Source organism: Oryctolagus cuniculus, chromosome 3, assembly GCF_964237555.1.
Source record: "Oryctolagus cuniculus chromosome 3, mOryCun1.1, whole genome shotgun sequence".
Lineage (NCBI taxonomy): Eukaryota > Metazoa > Chordata > Mammalia > Lagomorpha > Leporidae > Oryctolagus > Oryctolagus cuniculus.
Window position 1 is genome coordinate 33,196,120 of NC_091434.1, and position 21,534 is coordinate 33,217,653.

At 38.6% G+C, this 21,534-nt stretch overlaps 1 protein-coding gene across 1 annotated transcript in view; it reads left to right on the forward strand.

Moving 5' to 3' along the window:
- The window catches only part of DYTN (dystrotelin), an 87,600-nt gene that overhangs the window by 60,880 nt on the left and 5,186 nt on the right, over nt 1-21,534 (forward strand). Inside the window, 3 exon segments of the mRNA XM_070071596.1 lie at nt 3,054-3,124; nt 7,960-8,119; nt 11,626-12,118. Of these exon segments, the coding sequence (XP_069927697.1) occupies nt 3,054-3,124; nt 7,960-8,119; nt 11,626-12,118 (724 nt within the window).

A 21,534-nucleotide genomic window follows, 5' to 3' on the forward strand; every position in this document is an offset into this window, starting at 1 on the left:
TGGGACTCTCCATTTTTATTCAAGTTTGATTTATCACTGTATTTGTTCATTTATTTCATCATTTGAGAGCTACAGAGAGAGACATTTACTGGTTCATTCTTTAAAAGCCCAGGAGCTGGACCTCAATTCAAATCTCCCATGCAGATGTCAGGGACTCAACTACTTGAGTCATCATCTGCTGTCTCCCATGGTGCACATTAGCAGAAACGTGGAATCTGAAGTGAAACCTGGAGTTGAACCCAGGCACTCCGGCATAGGATGCAGGTATCCCAGCCAACATCTTAGCTGTTAGGCCAAATACCTACCCCAGATTTACCAATGCATTTAATTTTTTTCATGTTTTAAGTTTAACTTTGGGAAATCTTTCTTCCCAGTTATTTCCTTTTAGTCTTATTTATAATGTGATTCCCCACATAGATGATTTCAATTCCTATGAAAATGCTATTGATCTTTTCCTTTATAATTCTTTATGCAGTTTTAGGCTGTGAAAAATCTCCCCATTAAGAAATCAAATAACCCTTTAGCTGTGCTTTATTTTAACATGGTTTATCTCGACGTCCAACTTTTAAATCGATCTGGCTTTTATTTTGATGAATGACAGGACATGGAAGTAGCTCCCTAGTCCTACTTTTTACTTAAATAGATTTTTCTTTGTCAATTTCTGTGTAACAGTTTCTTCAATATGTGCTAAAAATGTCACCATTTAGAATGTGCTTTACAACTATTTACTTAGCTCAATTGCTTTTCATTTTATTTTTAAATAAAAACATTATTTGACTTATTATAGCTTTATAATACTTATTAACATATTATACAGCAATGTTTTCCTTTTTATATTTGAGGTATGATTAAATTGTTCAAAGCTGTACATATTTAAGACACACAACTCAATGAGTTTGGGAATAGTTATACAGTTGTATAACCATTACCACTGTGAAGGCCATCAACATATGCATCACCTCCCAGAATTTCCTCTCACACTACGACTGTTATTTTTGTTGTGTGTCTGAGTGTGGTTAAGAATACCTAACAAAAGATCTTCTCTGAAAAAATACTAAGTATACAGTATGGTATTGTTAACTACAGATACTCTATTGAATAGAGGATTTCCAGAACTTTCTTAACTTCTGCAACTGAAACGTTATGCTTTTGACGATCCCCTCCCCATTTTTTTCCTTTTTTGAAGTTTTAGTCATTTAAAAGCAATAATTCTTGTAAAGTCCTTGTCATCAGTACAGTCTGATCTTAAAGAATATGATCACCTATGATACTCTTCCATCGTCAAAGGGAAATTAGAGTGCCCATATTGCAGCTGCCCTGGTACAAGTGTGAGTGGAGAGTTCATCTTGTGACTCCTCAGGGCTGCGTAGCCCAGAAAGCTGCCTCTTTGCAATGTCCTTCTGGACTTGTGGGCCCCTTTAATCATCAGCTCATGTGGACTAAGCCACTTGAAGACACCTAATGACTCTTACAGAGTACTCCACAGAGCTGGACTCACATGTGTGAAGACAAGTAAAGAGCTACTCTATATCCTGCTTCGAATCAAAGAGGACATCAAAAGAAAAGACATTTCACAATGAACTTTTTTTCCTGCTCACATTTCTGAGTTCTGAGGGAAACTGAAGAGGTTTTGGGGTTTCTGTTTTCCTTATTTATTCCCCTTTCCTTTTTACCTCTCAGGGCCTCTTTTCCATTTTTAAACTTGCTATGTCCTATCTTCCATGTGTAGCACATTTCTCTTCTTTTGACTAAAACTTTGTAACCTTATAAATAATACAGGATTTTCTCGCCTTGTAAGATATTAAACAGTAAAGCTAAGGTCCTTTTGACCATAATTCCCAACTCAGGTCCAGTCCTTAATTCTCCAGAGGTAATCTTCTTGGAGTATGTATTTACAGAATTTTTTCCATGCATTTTCAAATGTGTGTGCATGTGCGGGCACATATGTGCCCAAATGGAGCAAATGGGTAGTATCTACTAAGCTGAACACCCCCGAACCTTGCACCTGGGCACAAGGATACATGTTGGAAACAGCCTAACATTCTTTGGTCAAGAGTTACTAAAGAAACCATGACACCTATTCTATGGTTATAACACGGTAGGTCCATATGTGCTAGCCTGAAATACTTCCTAATTGCTTGTAACATATAATAATACTTATATAAAATTTGTTTGATATTTCCATATTAGTCTTTCAAATTTCACTATTTCACAGGTTATGCTAAGCATGTGGCAATTGTTTGAACATTAGAATGAAGAGGCAAAAATAAATACAGAGAGGCCGCAAAAAACAAGTGCCAGCTACCAATGTGACTTCCAGTCCATGTATAAGTCAGTTTCTTTGAATGACTCTTGCCTTTCTCTCTGTCAGGGTGGTCCCACAGACTGATGTTCCTAAAGTGGCCACTCCCTCTTCAGATCATTTTCAGGGATGAGAGAAGTTTCCAAGGATAGCCACAGACGCTTACCAATGTAAAGGAATGAAAGTCAGTCTGCCATGAAGACCTACAGGAGCTAAGGCTTGGAACACAATGCCAAGCTGGGTCAGGTCAGGACAAGCTCTTGCACTGAAGTGCAGGAGGCATAATGTGATGGAACAGACATGTTTTGGTGCAGAAATCCTAAACAAAAGCTAAGTCAACAGGCATGAATCAAAAGGCTTAATGAATTCAACGAGAAATGATGACCCGAAGTAAGTGCTGAGGCAGGAAGCAATGAAAAGACAAGAAAGTTAAAGTAGATGACGAGAGGAAGTGGTGAGAGACTGCTTCAGTCAAGGGAGACGATGAGACCCAATTGCTTTTAGTAGCTGCCTTTGGGGAAGGAGATGGCAGCAATGTAATGTGGGTCAAAATTATTCTTTTCTACATTTTAATTTAATTTATATGGATTAGATTGTGTAACTGTACTTTGAATATGTGAACCTCTGCCTCATTGTTCCTGGACATACTCATAAGCACAAACATAGAGTGTAGTTCATGTTACCATGAAATTTTTGGAACGTGGGTCAAATTCAAACCAAAAATTCTGTTATCCATTTCTTGCTTCTTTAGGCCATAGTCAGCATCAAAAATGAACTGTGGAGGACTCGGGAATCGATTACTGCCCTCCACAGGGAGAGAAGGTAGGAACCATGGGTGTATACAGGAATACTGTCAGCAGAGACAAATCAACAACATATCCTTACTTTTATAAAAAAATATTTTCTACAAAGACTTTACAATGTTCTTTTTTTTTTAATTTGGAAGAAATTCTTTAAGCAGATAAATTCTGATTCCAACACATTGATTAAAAAAGGGACTTTGATTCTTTGTGAGTAATTAAGCATAACAAAAATGACATACTAAGTTTTAACTGTTAATTGTCTGATTTTATTCCTTGAATAACATCACATGGGTTGTGTGTGTGCATGTGTGTGTATTTGTGAAACATACTTTTAAAGAAACCACAATACTTTAGCCAACAGCATCTAACTTTCTACAGGTTTATCAGGCCAATTGGAAATGTCTACCATTTTCTTACTGTATCTTAAGGAACTGATCCTTCCTTGAGCTCCTGTAACCTACTGGCATTCCTCTAAAAGAATTTCTGGCTCCTCAATCATAAGTTTCCTCTGAGGGAAAACTTTTGTTCTCAGGCTTAATGTCTAATATTCAGTAGATGCTCAGTGAATTAATGATTTTGTGTATGTATATACTACATATGTCTATATATGATGATGAGATATGCTGCATAATCTAAGTGTTTTAGACATAAGAAACATTTTTTAATTCTGTGGTAACTCATGAAAATGAGATTTTTTTTTGATCGGCAGAATGGACAATGAGAGAGAGAGACAGAGAGAAAGGTCTTCCTTTGCCGTTGGTTCACCCTCCAATGGCTGCCACGGCTGGCACGCTGATCGGATGGCAGGAGCCAGGTACTTCTCCTGGTCTCCCATGGGGTGCAGGGCCCAAGCACCTGGGCCATCCTCCACTGCACTCCCTGGCCACAGCAGAGAGCTGGCCTGGAAGAGGGGCATCCGGGACAGAATCCAGTGCCCCGACCAGGACTAGAACCCGGTGTGCCAGTGCCGCAAGGCGGAGGATTAGCCTAGTGAGCCACAGATGTTTCTGTGTGAGAGCAAACTGTTGAAATCTTTACTTAATGTATGCTAAACTGATCTTCTGTATATAAAGAGAATCAAAAATGAATCTTGAAGTGAATGGAAGGGAAGAGGGAGTGGGGAAAGACGAGGGTTGCGGGTGGGAGGGACGTTATGGGGGGGAAGCCATTGTAATCCATAAGCTGTACTTTGGAAATTTATATTCATTAAATAAAAGTTAAAAATAAAAAAGAAAGAAAAGGAGATTTTACACTTTTTAAGAACCAAAATAATTCATCTTAAAGTAATTTAAATCTTTTTTCATAGAATAAAAACGGAATTAGAATTTTAAAAAATGATATAGAAATAAAAAGGCAATATTGAAAGTTAAAATGTAGAACTATAAAGGAAATTTTCAAATTTAATTATTTAAAAATTTTCTTAAAATAATTATTTCAAAGTTACTATTTTACATTAAACTATTCAGTTTTACACAACACGTCTCTAGATGCATCAATAATACCCTAATAAAATATATCACCACAATTTATGCAGTGTGAGGCTGATTAATGAATGAATTCCATATAAAGGCTCCATTCTCAAATTTAATTCAAAGACCTCTTGATGCTTTATGGCAATTAGAAATTTCAAAACTTGCAACCCTGGTAAATGTTGCATTTCACACCAGAAAGCTGGCTTCCACAAATTCCACAAATACATCAGTAGCACTGTTCAAAGAATAAGCCTGAACTTTACTTTATTCAGCCAATTTTAATTATCTACTACGTGACAGAGACTATTTTAGGCCTGGGTCTGGGCACAGTGATAAACAATATAGCAAAAAATGGTTACCAGAATAGAGAGAAAAATAAGCAATTAAGTGATAGAGAAAGTCATATGTAACTAAATATTAAATAAAACATATAGTGGCACTGTCTAGAATTTGAGTTCTGGAGACCAAGCTAAAAGCTAAGATTTCTTGAAACTCTGTAGCAATTAGACATGGAAATGAAGAAAGACGGTTGGGAAGTGAGTGGTGCTGGGGCTGAGGTTGTGGGGTTATAGTTTGCCATTTCCGGGAGGGTAGTCAAGGAAAGCTTTATTAAAAATAAAAACATACCAGGGGATTCCAATTCAATCCTATCAAGGTGGCATGTACCAATGCCATCTCACTATTCCAAGTGATCAATTTCAGTTCACAATTGATCATAATGAAAGGACTAAGAGTCAAAGGGAGCACATAAACAAGTCTAGTACCTGCTAACACTAACCGATGGAATAAATAAAGGGGAGAGTGATCCAACATGGGAAGTGAGATACTCAGCAGACTCATAGAATGGCAGATGTCCTAAATAGCACTCTGGCCTCAGAATCAGCCCTAAAGGCATTCCAATCTGGCTGAAAAGCCCATGAGAGTATTTCAGGCATGGAAAGCCAAGACACTCTGGCCAAAGATCTCTGTGAGTGAGATCCCAGTGGAAAGAACAGGTCTTCAAAGAAGGAGGTACCTTTCTCTGAAGGGAGGAGAGAACCTCCACTTTGACTATGACCTTGTCTAAACAAGATAAGAATCGGAGAACTCAGAGGGCTTCCATAGCCTTGGAAACTCATGACTGGAGCATAGGGAGATTACTGATGCCATAGACAGGAGTGTCAATTGGTAAAGTCAACAACAGGAGTCACTGTGCACTTACTCCTCATGTAGGATCTCTGTCCTTAATGTGCTGTGTATTGAGATTTAATGCTATAACGAGTACCCAAACAGTATATTTCACTTTGTGTTTCTATGGGGGTGCAAACTATTGAAATCTTTACTTAATGTATACTAAACTGATCCTCTGTAAAAAAAAAGAAAAAAAAAAAGAAAAAAAAAAAGAAATTATCAACTCCCAACTTGACTCTCACTGAGATTATTTTTTTTTTATTTTTTTTTTATTTTTTTTATTTTTGACAGGCAGAGTGGACAGTGAGAGAGAGAGACAGAGAGAAAGGTCTTCCTTTGCCGTTGGTTCACCCTCCAATGGCTGCTGCGGCCGGCGCGCTGCGGCCGGTGCACCGCACTGATCCGATGGCAGGAGCCAGGAGCCAGGTGCTTTTCCTGGTCTCCCATGGGGTGCAGGGCCCAAGCACCTGGGCCATCCTCCACTGCACTCCCTAGCCACAGCAGAGGGCTGGCCTGGAAGAGGGGCAACCGGGACAGAATCCGGCGCCCCGACCGGGACTAGAACCCGGTGTGCCGGAGCCGCTAGGCGGAGGATTAGCCTAGTGAGCCGCGGCGCCGGCCCTCTCACTGAGATTAAACATGACAATAGGTCTGATCTGATTTCATCATCATTTAAAAAAAATCATCTATTATTTTTCACTTTATGTTTCTGTGTGGGAGCAAACTGTTGAAATCCTTACTTAATGTATACTAAGCTGATCTTCTGTATATTAAGATAATCGAAAATGAATCTTGATGTGAATGGAAGGGGAGAGGGAGTGGGAAAGGGGAGGGTAGTGGGTGGGAGGGACGGTATGAGGGGGAAGCCATTGTAATCCATAAATCATACTTTGGAAATTTATATTCATTAAATAAAAGTTAAAAAAAATGTGCTGTTAGGAGAAGGAAGAGGAGGAGGGGTGGGAGTGTGGGTGGGAGGGCAGGTATAGTGGGAAGAATTACCATGTTCCTAAAGTTGTAATTATGAAATATATCCAAATAAATATAGATACATACATATATATATCTATTCAAGCATTAAAAAAAAGCCAAACTTGGGAGGGAGGGAAGGAGTGAACCAAGCATGAACCTAGGGAGGAAGAAAGCATTCAGGCAGAAGTGGTTGAAGGAACAGTCTGGAGAGAGAACACTTGCTGTGTTCCAAAATAGCCAAGCACTCTGTGTGGCTAAAAGGCAGTGAGTGATCCAGAGAAAGCCTTTGAAGTCAACAAGGGAAGTGTGAATGGGGGTGATGTGGGTCTTGGCCACCTTTTTGTGTATTTTCCATCTCTGGGAGGACTTCAGTTCATTCTAAATAAGGAGGGGAACCACTAGAAGGTTTTGAGCAGAGGAGTGACACAATCTTCCCCATGTTTTTCAAGAATTACCCTAACCGCTTGATTGATTGTTAAGCCAATGAACAACCAGATGGAAAAAGAAGCCAAAACAGAGCCCCAAGTTTATCACTGTTGTTTCTTTGTGGTCTTGGTCATGTGTCGGGTGTCTAGTTGTGAATGGAGTGTTCTAGACAAAAGGTTACTGCATGAACAATATTTGAATTTAAGCAGGCAGAGAAGATATATCATCAAAAGGAATCCATACCATGCCTGCTGAGTTTTCCAAAATATATTTTTAAAGATTTATTTATGTGAAAGAGTTATGGAGATTGGGGGAGGCAGAGAGAGCTCATCCACCTGCTGGTTCATTCCCTAAATGGTCACAAAGTCCTAGGCTGGACCAGGCTGAAGCTAGAAGCCAGAAGCCAGAAGGCAGGAACTCCACTCAGGTCTTCCACACTGGGGCAAGGGCCCAAGTACTTGAACCATCTTCTACTGCTTTCTCAGGCACAATAGCACTCCAATATGGGATACCAGCTTTGTAGGCAGCAGCTTAACCTACTGCGTCACAATGTCAGTCTCCCTTCCCAGATTTCTAAAGCCCATGAAATTCTTAGTGGAATATATACATAATGGACACAAAAGGCAGCTATATATGGTAAACAAATGCTATAAAATAGTATCAATTAATGTTAGAAAATATTCACAGCACAGGTTTCTCCAATGTCTTCTTCCACAAGGAGGACCCAGAGTCTGTCATACTAGGGCTCTCTGGGGCTCTAGGAGTATGCTAGCCTTTTGCCCTTCCAAATCAATCAAATCTCTTTTCTCTTCAGGCTCCTTAAAAAACAGTTAAACAGATACAAAGACAAGTTGCAAGCAATATACATCTCCCAGGAAGAAAAAAGTTGCAGATTTGAAGCAAAAATTCACCAACTCACAACTAAGCAGAACAGTCTATGGACCAAGCTACAGAAGCTGAAACAGGATCTACAGGTATAAAGCATGGGAGATGCTGGCCAGGTAGACCACCTATAAATGTAACTTTGAGTCTCCCAGCCATTGGAGGTCAGCAGCCCGAAACGTCCTTCCTCACTTTACTGGCTTCCTCTGTTGCCCTCCTCTCCCCATGCCCTAATCTCATCCCAGTTCAATACAACAGATTATATTCTACCCTTTCTTAAAGGCCAGCACCACTGGATCACAGCAGGTTTGTGACCATCTAGAAACCATAGACCTGGAAGAAATTCCTATTTACAGCATTGATTCTCAAACCTCTGGGTCTCAGGAGCTCTCTTTTTTTCCCCGTAAGATTTATTTATTTATTTGACAGAGTGGGGGTGGAGAGAGAGAGATCAATCTTCTGCCTGCTGGTTCATTCCCTGAATGGCCACAAGAACTGGGGCTGGTCCAACCAAAGTCAAGTGTCAGAAACACCATTCTGGTACACCACATGGGTGGCAGGGGTCCAAGTACTTGGATCATGTTTCACTGTCTTTCCAGGCACATTAACAGAAAGCTAGACTGGATGTGGAGCAGCCAGAACTTGAACCAGTGCTCCAAAATAGGACATTGGTGTTGCAAGTGGGAGCTTAACCTTCTGTACCACAATGCCAATCCCTCCGGATCTCTTGAACATTCTTAAAATTTTTGAGGACCACATGGAGCTTTTGCTACTGTGAATTCTATCTGTCACTATTTACCAAAATCAAAATTAAAGCAGAAAAGTGGGGGGGGGCAGCACTGTAGGCTTAGCAAGCTAAGCTTCCACCTGCAGTGCTGGCATCCCACGTGGGCTGGCTGCCCCACTTCCAATCCAGCTCTCTGCTTTGGCCTACGTAAGCAGTAGAAGATGTCCCAAGTCTTGGGCCTGAGCATCTAAGTGGGAGACCTGGAAGCTCCAGATTCCTGGCTTTGGATTGGCTCAGCTCTGGCCGTTGTAGCCATTTGGGGAGTAAGCCAGCGGATGGAAGACCTTACTCTCTGTCTCTCCTTCTTTCTGTCTATAACTCTACCTCTCAAACAAATAAATAAATATGGGAAAAGTGGCTTAGAAATATATTTATTAACCAAAAAAATTAAAATTATAAAAGTATTGTATGTAGCTTTTAAAAATAACTATATGGTCTTTGAAAAGCTTAGAAGGGGCATTTTTACAAATCTCTTAAATATAAAAGAGAACTGAACTTTCATAACTTTTAGCAACCAGTCTGTTGCAAGATGTTTTGGTTGAAGCACATAAAGAAATATGACCTCACAAAGATTTTCTCTTGAAAAATAGAGTATTTTAATAGTCTTTCAGATAATTTTCTACTACAGCAAAACTTGATAAATTATAGCTTCTTAAGGATAGTTGCAGTATGGAATATGAAACCATATCTATTTCACACTGTGTCATTAAAAGCCAGTAGCTGGTTTGGTTTTGAATGTATTTTTTTACCCATGAGTGTTTTTTTAACATCATACATTGTTTTTTTATAACAAGAATTGGACATTTGGAGTTGTGTTGAACTTTCTAAGTATGCACATTCCATTATGTACAAGATAAAAAATCACATACATTAATGTCACCACTAGTTTATCAGAAAAATGTTTAAGGATTAGCCGGCGCCGTGGCTCACTAGGCTAATCCTCTGCCTAGCGGCGCCGGCACACCGGGTTCTAGTCCCGGTCGGGGCGCCGGATTCTGTCCCGGTTGCCCCTCTTCCAGGCCAGCTCTCTGCTGTGGCCAGGGAGTACAGTGGAGGATGGCCCAGGTGCTTGGGCCTTGCACCCCATGGGAGACCAGGAAAAGCACCTGGCTCCTGGCTCCTGCCATCGGATCAGCGCGGTGCGCCGGCTGCAGCGCGCAGGCCATGGCGGCCATTGGAGGGTGAACCAACGGCAAAGGAAGACCTTTCTCTCTGTCTCTCTCTCTCACTGTCCACTCTGCCTGTCAAAAAAAAAAAAAATGTTTAAGGATTAGAAAGCTATCAAGTTTATGGTGACAGATGCAAATTTTCCAAAGTCCCAATTTTTATTTGAAACATTAACTATTATAACTGACAACAAAAACTGTTAATTCTTTTACTTGCAACAACATTCTCATTTTGTTCAATTTTTGGGAAAATGTTTGCCAGATACCCAAGTCAGACTAACTAATCTGTCAAGTTTTCTTTGTCACAAGGGGAAAACTTTGTATTTTGGTGTGCATTGGAGATTTTTTTTAAAGATTTATTTGTTTGAGAGGCAGAGTTACAGACAGAAAGAGGGAGAGACAGAGAGAAAGGTCTTCCATCAGCTAGTTCACTCCCCAAATGGCTGCAACAGCCGGAGCAGGGCCAATCCAAAGCCAGGAGCCAGGATTTTCTTCCAGGTCTACCACGTGGGTGCAGGACCCATGCACTTGGGCCATGTCCTGCTGCCTTCCCAGGCACATTAACTGGAAATTGGATGAGGAACAGACTAGATGGGACTTGTATTGGCACTTCAATATGGGATGCCAGTGTCACCCACATACCACAATGCCAGCCCCTGTCAAATATGTTCTCAATGAAACTGGCTTTTTTTCCAACTGCTGATGTGTGATGGTGAAGTATCCACTGATTATTAGGACTGTTGGATGGTGTGCCAAGACAACAACAGCTATACTTACTGTTAATTTTTGTACCATCAGTAGAAATGTCAATAAGATGAACAGCCAAATAATATCTAAATATCATTTTGAAAACAGTGTTAACTTCACAGAACCCTAAAAGGGTCTTGGTAATTTCCAATGTTCTGGGAATCACACAGAACTGCAGGTTGAGAGCTGTGCTTCATATAGAGCACATCTCTGAATTTTGTGCCTATTGCTTATTACGATGTTCCCCATAACACACCTGCCAGACAGATCTGTATGAACATGTTTTAATATTATAATTTTTATTTAACAATTCAACACACGTTTCTGTTTTCAAAACTTTTTTTCATTTTAAGTGTATAGCTTAGTAGTATTAAGTATATTCACATTGTCATACAATCAACCTCAAAAACATTTTCATTTGGAAAAACATATTTTCATAACAATAAATAATAACTTTTTAACTCATTTTCTTCTGAACCAACCCCTTCTCCTTTTCCCTTTCCAGAGCCTCAGGAAATGCATGATTTTTCTTTCCATTTCTATGAATTTAACTACTCTAGATACCTTATACAACAACAATCATATGTATTTGTCTCTTTGAGAATATCTTATTTATCTCAGCATAATAATCTCTAATAATATTTTTAGGAATTGGGCTTTTAAAAGCTCAGAGTTTTCCCAGATTTCTTGTTTATATTTTATGTGATATCTTAGAATCTGAGCTGTTCCAATCTTGTAGAAAGCTTTAGATTAACAGCAAATTAACAGCACAAAATGAAATTAATAAAATGAATTTAGAAAAATTCTTGCAGTAGTTTTCTTATTGGAATATTGAAATTCAATGCATTATGATAAAGTTAGGTAAATGATAACTCTTTCATAATTTTTTGAAATCTAGGATATGTTGCAGCCACACCATCCTTCATCTTCTTCCTGTCAAAATAGAGAGTCCAGGTTTAGCCATTCTTCAGCCGAACACTTTCTAAAGAGAGAAGATTCTTCCCAGGTCAAGATCACCACTGAGAATGGTTTAGATTGGGAATCTCTTTCTAACCCTGCCATGATTGATAGAAACCTCCGAAGTCAAGCATATGTGAAGCATGCTCTCCCAGATCCAGAATCGTCAGAGAAGAGTTTGCAAAGCACAAAGGTGCAAAATCAAGCACAAAAGATGTCAAAGGAAAACGTTAGCTCCCTACCCACTTGCCAGAAGGAACTGCTGCAAGACATCTCGCAAATTGCTCCTACAGGTATGGGCAGTCTTGCCCTGGCATCTGTGGAAAATAAAGAGGCAGTTAACGTCAATGAGAGAAAGGATGAGCTAGAGGAAGAGGAATTGCAAGAACTGTTGACAAAACTTATGGATACCTTCAATGTAGAAATGCCATCAGGTAAGGCTTTCATACTCAATAGACATAGAGATGGCTAGAGACTCAGGCTGCCTTGGAAAGCACTTAATTTTATCCAAGACCAACGGCTACCATTTATCTAGGCTGTAGCAGAACACTGAATCTTTCGGACATCAGTAGTATCTGTGAGCTTGATTGCTGGCATTACTTAACTCAAGGTTATTTTTTTTTTTTTTTGACAGGCAGAGTGGACAGTGAGAGAGAGAGACAGAGAGAAAGGTCTTCCTTTGCCGTTGGTTCAACCTCCAATGGCCGCCGCGGCCGGCTCGCTGCGGCCGGCGCACTGCGCTGATCCGATGGCAGGAGCCAGGAGCCAGGTGCTTTTCCTGGTCTCCCATGGGGTGCAGGGCCCAAGCACTTGGGCCATCCTCCACTGCACTCCCTAGCCACAGCAGAGGGCTGGCCTGGAAGAGGGGCAACCGGGACAGAATCCGGCGCCCCGACCGGGACTAGAACCCGGTGTGCCGGCGCCGCTAGGCGGAGGATTAGCCTAGTGAGCCGCGGCGCCGGCAACTCAAGGTTATTGAGAACAATAAAAGTGATAAACTATGTGAGAATTTAATATAGCACCTAATACATAGTGAACATTCAATAAATATTTCTCATTTTCTTACTACAATTATTATTGTCAGTAGCCCTAAATCATACACATTGGGCAGCCTGATGTCATCATTTTAAAATGGTGATAATAATGATCTTTTCTCTCTAGAAGAAAATTAAGATTTCTATATTATAAGTGGCATCATTATTATCTTCTTCATAAGTTAGTTACAGCTCATTGAGTAATCCGGAAGGCTTTTTAAAAAAATAGTCATTTACTATAGTTATTTCTCCTGATTCAAAGTGACATGGTCTCATTTCTAACTGGGATATATAATGATCATTGAGATTTGTGTTAAGATGAGGGACAACCTTCTGATGTGTTTCTGCATCAGAGGAGGCCTTCCAAAAAATATTCCTGAGTTAGGGAATTAGTTTGCAGACTATCATGGCAAAGCACCACAGAGTAGGTGGCTTTAAAAGTGATTTTCTTGGGGCTGGCCCTGTGGTGCAGCAGGTTAACGCCCTGGCCTGAAGCATTGGCATCCCATATGGGTGCTGGTTCGAAACTTGGCTGCCCCACTTCCGATCCAGCTCTCTGCTATGGCCTGGGAGGGCAGTAAGAAGATGGCCCAAGTCCTTGGGCCCCTGCACCCATGTGGGAGACCCGAAGGAAGCTCCTGGCTCCTGGCTTCAGATCAGTGCAGCGACCAATAGGGGAGTGAGCCATTGGATGGAAGACCTCTCTCTCTTTCTCTCTCTGCCTCTCCTCTCTCTCTGTGTAACTCTGAATTTCAAATAAATTCTTAAAAAATGATTTTCTTATGCTCCTAGAGACTAAAAGTCCAAGATCAAGATGTCAGCCTCACTGGTTTCTTCTACAGCCTGTTTCCTTGGTTTGTAGATGACCGTTTTCCTCCTGTGACCTAGTATCATCTTCCCATTGAGTATGTTTATATCTAAATTTTTCTTTTTCTAAAGATAGCCAGTTATATTGGATTAGGGCCCACCATAATGATCTCATTTTAATTTACCTCTTCAAATATTTATTTACTGTTTGAAAGACAGAGTTACAGAGAGAAAGAGAGAGGGAGATTGGAGAGAGAGGGAGGTAGAGAGAGGGAGAGGGATCTTCCATGCACAGGGTCACTCTCCAAATGGGCTCAACATCCAGGAATGTGCCAAGCTGAAGCCAGGAGACTGGAATTCCACTGGGGTCTTTTATCTAGGTGGCAGGGACCCAAGCACTTGGGCAATCATCTGCTGTTTCCCAGGTGCATTAAAAGAGAACTGGATCAGAAGTGGAGCAGCCAAGATTCTAACTGGTGTCCATAAATGATCCTAGTATTGCAGGTGGGGGGCTTAGCCCACTGTACCAAATGGCAATCCCTAACTTACCTCTTTAAACATATCGTTTCCAAATATCCTCACATTCAGAGGTACTGGAGTTTAGGATGTTAGTATATGAATTTAAGGAAATAGGGAGGCAGTGGTGCCCGGAACAGTTGTAGTGCTATAAACTGGGGGCATGATAATGTAAATTTTATGCAGAACTTGGTAAAGCCAAGTCAGTGAAAAAAGTATCTGATGATTCTAAAAAGCTCTACAGTAAATGGAGTGGGAGTTATCATTTTTTTATTAGAGGAAACAAGTTCACAAAGATGCCAGAAGTATGCTCAGACTGCCTGAGACAAAGAAAATGGGAACTCCTTGTGCCTGATTTTTAAACCAACACAAAATTCAACCCACTGTATTTCTATCTAAATATCCTTGGGGTCATGATGGGTATTCAAAGCAAAGTCAAAATCCACTTGACCTTTTTGGAAATTTCACATAATATTTGGGCTTTATAGAAAAGTTTTTCTGTCTGACATCTTCATCTTAGTTTTATGTATTGTTGTTTCTCCAAATGAGCTCATTAAATTTGCTAGTTTCTAAAATGTTGGGTTGAGTCAGCCCTCACAAATTGTGCATTTTAGATAATAGGCCAAATCTATTATACATGCTTAGGAGATAATATTTCAACATTAATGCAGCTTAACAATTAAAACTAAAAGATCCATGCCATTTTAAGTAACTTTATCGAGATATATTTATATGCATAATTATATCATTGAAATATATATAATGCATTATTATATCATTAAAATAAAAATAATAAAAAGATATGTCTAAATTCAAATGATATGATAATATTTAAGTATGTAATTAGCTTTATCCAATTTTATAGAAAATATTTTAAAAACATATGTCTCAAAAATTCACCTCTACTTCTACTTACATTTCAGTGGAACCACTGAGATGTTTCTGTAGGAAATATATATATTGTTCTGCAACTGTGTTTATAATATCAACAAAAGGTACTCATCTTTTATTATAATATTCTATACTTAATAATGATTCAGATTTATATTTATAATTATATTTCTTTTGTACAAGTAATAGCCTTATTTCTGAGAGACCTATAAATACAAGAATCTATGTTAATCCTCAAGGCTACTGTTTTGCATTATATACCACTCCTCATTCATATTTCTATTAAGCTTGTATACTTATTCAATCTGGTATTAAATAGGATCTTGCTTTAAACTCCACTTAGCCATTTCCAACATAGATTATAAAAGCACACTTCAGAATTTACAAAAAATGTATGCATGCTTATCAAAGCTACACCAACCTTAACTGGAGATACAAGTGTGAAAACCACACCGATGATGACATGGAAAATAAAAAAATTAAATTAAGGTTTAAGTTATGTTATTTGCTTCTAGCTCTATCTCAGGTGCATCTGATAACCACAGGTTTAATAAGAATAATAATAATAATAAAACAGCAAACCTGATAATCATTTTTGGACAATCATAAAGTCACTCAGTATCAAGATCTTAGATGATAAGATTTCAAGAGACTATGAGGGGTGGGCGTTGTGGCACTGCAAGTGAGCCACCACTTGGGATGCTCACATTCCAAACCAGAGCATTGGTTTGAGTCCCAGCTACTCTGCTTTGAATGCAGCTTCCTGCTAATGCTCCCTGCAACCATGTGGGAGACCCTGATGAAGCTCCTGGCTCCTTCCTTTGACTAGGCCCAGCTCTGGCTGTTGCAGTCATTTGGGGAGTAAACCAGCCAATAGAAGATTTCTCTCTCTCTCTCTCTCTCTCTCTCTCTCTCTAATCCTGCTTTCTAAATAAATAAAATAAATCTTATTTTAATTTACCATTTAAAAAATTAGATGTCAAAAAGTATCTATTATTCCTTGTTCCTGTGTTGAAAAATTTAGAAACAATCCCCTAGTTTTTTGTCTTATTAATTTTTTCTCCCGTTTAAGAACAAAAGTTTATGTATAACTTTCCTAAATTTTTTCCAACTTTTCTCCCATCCCTTTTTGTCATCCATTGATGGGCTTCAGTGATGAGAAGAGATGATAGGTTTAGGAGAGCATGGTTTGAGAACAAAGATGGTGTTTTGGACTAGCATGAAAGCATTTTCCAAGACTCCTCCCCAGGCTTAGTGTAAACAAGTAGGAGAATAAAACCCAGATCCCAGGTTCTGACATAGGAGGAAAACAGTTTGACTGTGAATCTAGCATTCTAAGTCGTCTGAGGCTGTCCAAGGGACTAACTTCTGTCTCACCTTTCTCAGAGAGCTGACAGACCACCATACTCTAAATATCTAAAGGCTATTCAGAACAACAGAGGCAGCTGGGAGTTTTGTGAAGTCCCAGAATCTCTGATTAGGTTGGTTGTCGGGAGGTCTTCATCTGTATGATGCCTGAGGTCTGTGAGATGTGGCTATGTTTTTACTGTGCAGATATCAACACAAAGAATAAATAAGTGAAAAAATATTGAGGAAACATGATTCAACAAAGAAACAAGATAAAATTCCAGAAATGCACCCTCATGAAATATGTCAAATTAATTGCCTGACAGAGTTGTTAATAACATCAGAAAGATGTTCAGTATGTTCAGAACAATACATAAACAAAATTAGAATTTCAACAAACAAAAAAAAATTTAAAAGCCCCAATCTTCAACCTGAAGAATATAACAACTGAAATGAAAATTTCAATAGGGAGTTCAACAGTAGACAAGATCATGCAGAAAAAAAGAATCAGCAGACTTACTGACAGAGCACTTGAAATTGTACAGTCAGAGAAGGAAAAAAATGAAATCAAAACAGTTGAGAGCTTAAGGGACATTTAGGATGGCATCAAGTAGACCAATATATGAAATACAGGAATTTTAGAACCAAAGAGAGTTAAGGGTCAGGAAGCTTATTTTTTAAAATAGTGGCTGAAACTTCTCCAATCTGGGTAAGAAAATGGATATTTAGGTATAGGAAGACCAACAGACCTCAAATTAGAAGAACTCAAAGAAATATACACCAAGTTAAATTACAACAAAATTATCAAAAGTTAAACACAAAACAGAATTTTGTGTTTTTTGTTTATTTTTTGAAAGAAAGACTTTTTAAAAAAATCTTATTTATTTACTTACTTAAAAGCCAGAGTTACGGGACGGGAGAGAGGGAGGGTCTCCTAACTACTGTCAAAGCCAGGAGCCAGGAGCTTCATTCGGATCTCCCACATGGACTTTACAGATGCAAACACTTGGGTCATTTTCTGCTGCCTTTCCCAGGCCATTAGCAGGGAGTTGGATTAAAAGTGGAGCAGCGGGACATGAAGTGCACCCTTGTAGAATACCCATATCATAGGCAGCAGTTTTACTAGCTACACCACAATGCTGGCACCCACAAAACAGAATTTTGAAAACAACAAGAGTAAAGTGACTTACAAAGTAGCCCTCAAAAGACTATAAGCTGATTTATCAGCAGAAATTTTTTTAAGTCAGAAAGAAATTGGATTAAAGTGCTGAAAGAAAAAACTGCCAATCATGAATACTATACAGAAAAACTCATTGATGAAAGTAAATAGAAAGATAAATTCAAAATACTGTGCTGCTGAAACAATGACTTACAAATTGCGTTTAATTATGATATGAAAGTCAAACAAGACTAACTCTAAGGGCTAGCACTGTGGCGTAGTGGGTAAAGCCGCTGCTGGCAGTGCCGGCATCCCATATACATAGGCACCAGTTCAAGTTCCGGCTGCTCCACTTCCAACCCAGCTCTCTGCTATGGCCTGGGAAAGCAGTAGAAGATGGCTCAGGTGCTTGGGCACCTGTACATATGTGGGAGACCTGGAAGAAGCTCTTGGCTCCTGCCTTTGGATCGGCACAACTCTGGCCATTGCAGCCATCCGGGGAGTGGAAGACCTCTCTCTCTCTCTCTTTCTCTCTCATCCCCTCCCTCTGCCTCCCCTGTAACTCTACCTTTCAAATAAATAAATAAATCTTTTTAAAAAAAGAATAGCTGTGAATAGAAAGATATGTTAATGAATATATAATATAAAAAGATGTGAATTGTGATATCAAAGTGTGTGGAAATTAATAGCAGGAATTTTTGTATGCAATAGAAGTTAAGTTGTTATCAACTAAAATATTTTATGTATACCTCATGGTAAGCACAAAAAAATCCAATAGAGTTACACACAAAAAAAAAGTCAAATCATTTCAGTACATAAAAACAAAACAAGAAAGAACAAAAGAAAAGGGGAAACATAGCAAAAGAAGAAAGGAGAGACAAAACAACTTCAGGAAAGAGAAAATAGTTAACAAAATGCAAAATGGTCCTTCTTTATCAATAATTAATATAATTCTAAATAGATAAAAGTAAACAAGGTTTCTGAGTGGGTTTAAAAAAGATGTAACTTTATGCCATCTACAAAATATTAATTTTAGATTTAATGACACACAAGCCAGAAGAAAAGGAAAAATTCTCCATGTATATAGTATCCAAAAGAGATCAGAGATGGCTGTATCTTCATTAGAAAAAAAACAGACTCTAGGTAAAAAATTGACACAAGAGACAAGAAAGATATGATATAGTGATAAAATTCAATTCAGTCAATCCATCAGTATTAGAGCACTGAAAATTATAAAGCAGTTGTTGACAGAACAAAAGGAAGATATAGGAAGCATCACAATAATACTAAGAGACCTCAGTACCTCACCTACAATAATGGATAGACCATCAGACAGAAAGTCAGTTAGGAAACAGAGTATTTGAAAAATACTATAAACCAACTGGACCTAAGAGGTGCACACAAATAATTTACCCAGTGACAGCAGAATATACCTTCTTCTGATGATCACATGAAACATTCTCCAGGATAGACCACATGTTGTATCACAAAACAAGTTGTAAAAAATTTAAGAAGATTGAAATAATATCAAGTATCTTTTCTGATCATAATAAAATTTAACTGTAAACAGTAACAGAAAGAATAATAAAACAATCTAATAAAAATATAAAATCAAACAACACATTTTGAATAACCAATGTATCAAAAAGAAACCAAAAGGGAAATTAGAAAACACTTCAACACATGTGCAAATGAAAACAGCATACTGAAGTTTGCAGGATGCAGAAAAGACAGTCCTAAGAGGGAAGTTTATGGTGATAAATGCCTCATTTAAAAAAGAGAGATCACAAATAAACAACTTAGTTTACACATCAAGAAACTGGGAATACTGAAACAAACTAAGCCCAAAGTTAATAACAGAAAGGAAATATTAAAAATTAGAGTAGTGCTAAATAAAACAGAAACTACAAAGCAATGGAAAAATAAACAAAACTAAGACTTAGTAGAAAAGATCAACAACGTTCATAAAACTTTAGCCAGACTAACAGGGAAAAAGAGAAACATAAATAGAATCAAGAAGAGAAAAAAATTACAACTAATGCCACAGAAATAAAAAGGATTCCAAGTGACTATAATACACCAAAAATTGTATAATATAGAATTAAATGGATAAATTCCTAGAAGCGTACAACCTACCTATTCTGAACTAAGATGATATAAAAGCTGAGCAATCTAATAATGAATAAGAAAATTGAATCAGTAATCAAAAATCTCCCAAGAAAGAGAACCCAGAACCAGAGGGCTTACTGGTGAATTCCATGAAACATTTAAAAAATAATTAATGTCAATCCTTTTCTTTTTTTTCATTTTTTTACTTTTATTTAGTAAATACAAATTTCAAAGTACAGTTTATGGATTACAGTGGCTTCCCCCCCAATAACTTCCCTCCCACTCGCACCCCTCCCAGCTCCCGCTCCATCTCCCATTCCATTCACATTAAGATTCATTTTCAATTATCTTTATATACAGAAGATCAATTTAGTATATATTAAGTAAAGATTTCATCAGTTTGCACCCATACAGAAACACAAAGTGTAAAATACTGTTTCAGTACTAGTTATAGCATTAATTCACATTGGACAACACATTAAGAACAGATCCCACATGAAGAGTAAGTACACAGTGACTCCTGTTGTTGACTTAACAATTGATACTCTTATTTATGGCATCAGTAATCTCCCTAGGCTCTAGTCATGAGTTGCCAAGGCTATGGAGCCTTTTGAGTTCGCCAACTTCAATCTTATTCTGACAGGGTCATAGTCAAAGTGGAAGTTCTCTCCTCCCTTCAGAGAAAGTTACCTCCTTCTTTGATGGCCCCATTCTTTCCACTGGGATCTCACTCGCAGAGATCTTTCATTTAGATCTTCTTTGTTTGTTTGTTTGTTTGTTTTGGCAGAGTGTCTTGGCTTTCCATGCCTAAAATACTCTCATGGACTCTTCAGCCAGATCCGAATGCCTTAAGGGCTGATTCTGAGGCCAAGGTGCTAGTTAGGACATCTGCCATTCTATGAGTCTGCTGTGTATCCCGCTTCCCATGTTGGATCATTCTCTCCCTTTTTGAGTCTATCAGTTATTATTAGCAGACACTAGTCTTGTTTGTGTGATCCCTTTGACTCTTAGACCTATCATTATGATCAATTGTGAACTGAAATTGATCACTTGGACTAGTGAGATGGCATTGGTACATGCCACCTTGATGGGATTGAATTGGAATCCCATGGCACGTTTCTAACTCCACCATTTGGGGCAAGTCTGATTGAGCATGTCCCAAATTGTACATCTCCTCCCTCTCTTATTCCCACTCTTATATTTAACAGGGATCACTTTTCAGTTAAATTTAAACTCCTAAGAATAATTGTGTGTTAATTACAGAGTTCAACCAATAGTACTAGAACAAAAACAAATACTAAAAGGGATAAAGTATTAAATTATACATCAACAGTCAGGACAAGGGCTGATCAAATCACTGTTTCTCATAGTGTCCATTTCACTTCAACAGATTTCCCCTTTGGTGCTCAGTTAGTTGTCGCCGATCAGGGAGAACATATGATATTTGTCCCTTTGGGACTGGCTTAATTCACTCAGCATGATGTTTTCCAGATTCCTCCATTTTGTTGCAAATGACCAGATTTCATTGTTTTTGACTGCTATATAGTATTCTATAGAGTACATGTCCCATAATTTCTTTATCCAGTCTACTGTTGATGGGCATTTGGGTTGGTTCCAGGTCTTAGCTATTGTGAATTGAGCTGCAATAAACATTAAGGTGCAGACAACTTGTTTGTTTGCCAATTTAATTTCCTTTGGGTAAATTCCAAGGAGTGGGATGGCTTGGTTGTATGGTACAGTTATATTCAGGTTTCTGAGGAATCTCCAGACTGAGTTCCATAGTGGCTTAACCAGTTTGCACTCCCACCAACAGTGGGTTAGTGTCCCTTTTTCCCCACATCCTCTCCAGCATCTGTTGTTGGTAGATTTCTGAATGTGAGCCATTTTAACCAGGGTGAGGTGAAACCTCATTGTGGTTTTGATTTGCATTTCCCTGATTGCTAGTGATCTTGAACATTTTTTCATGTGCCTGTTAGTCATTTGGATT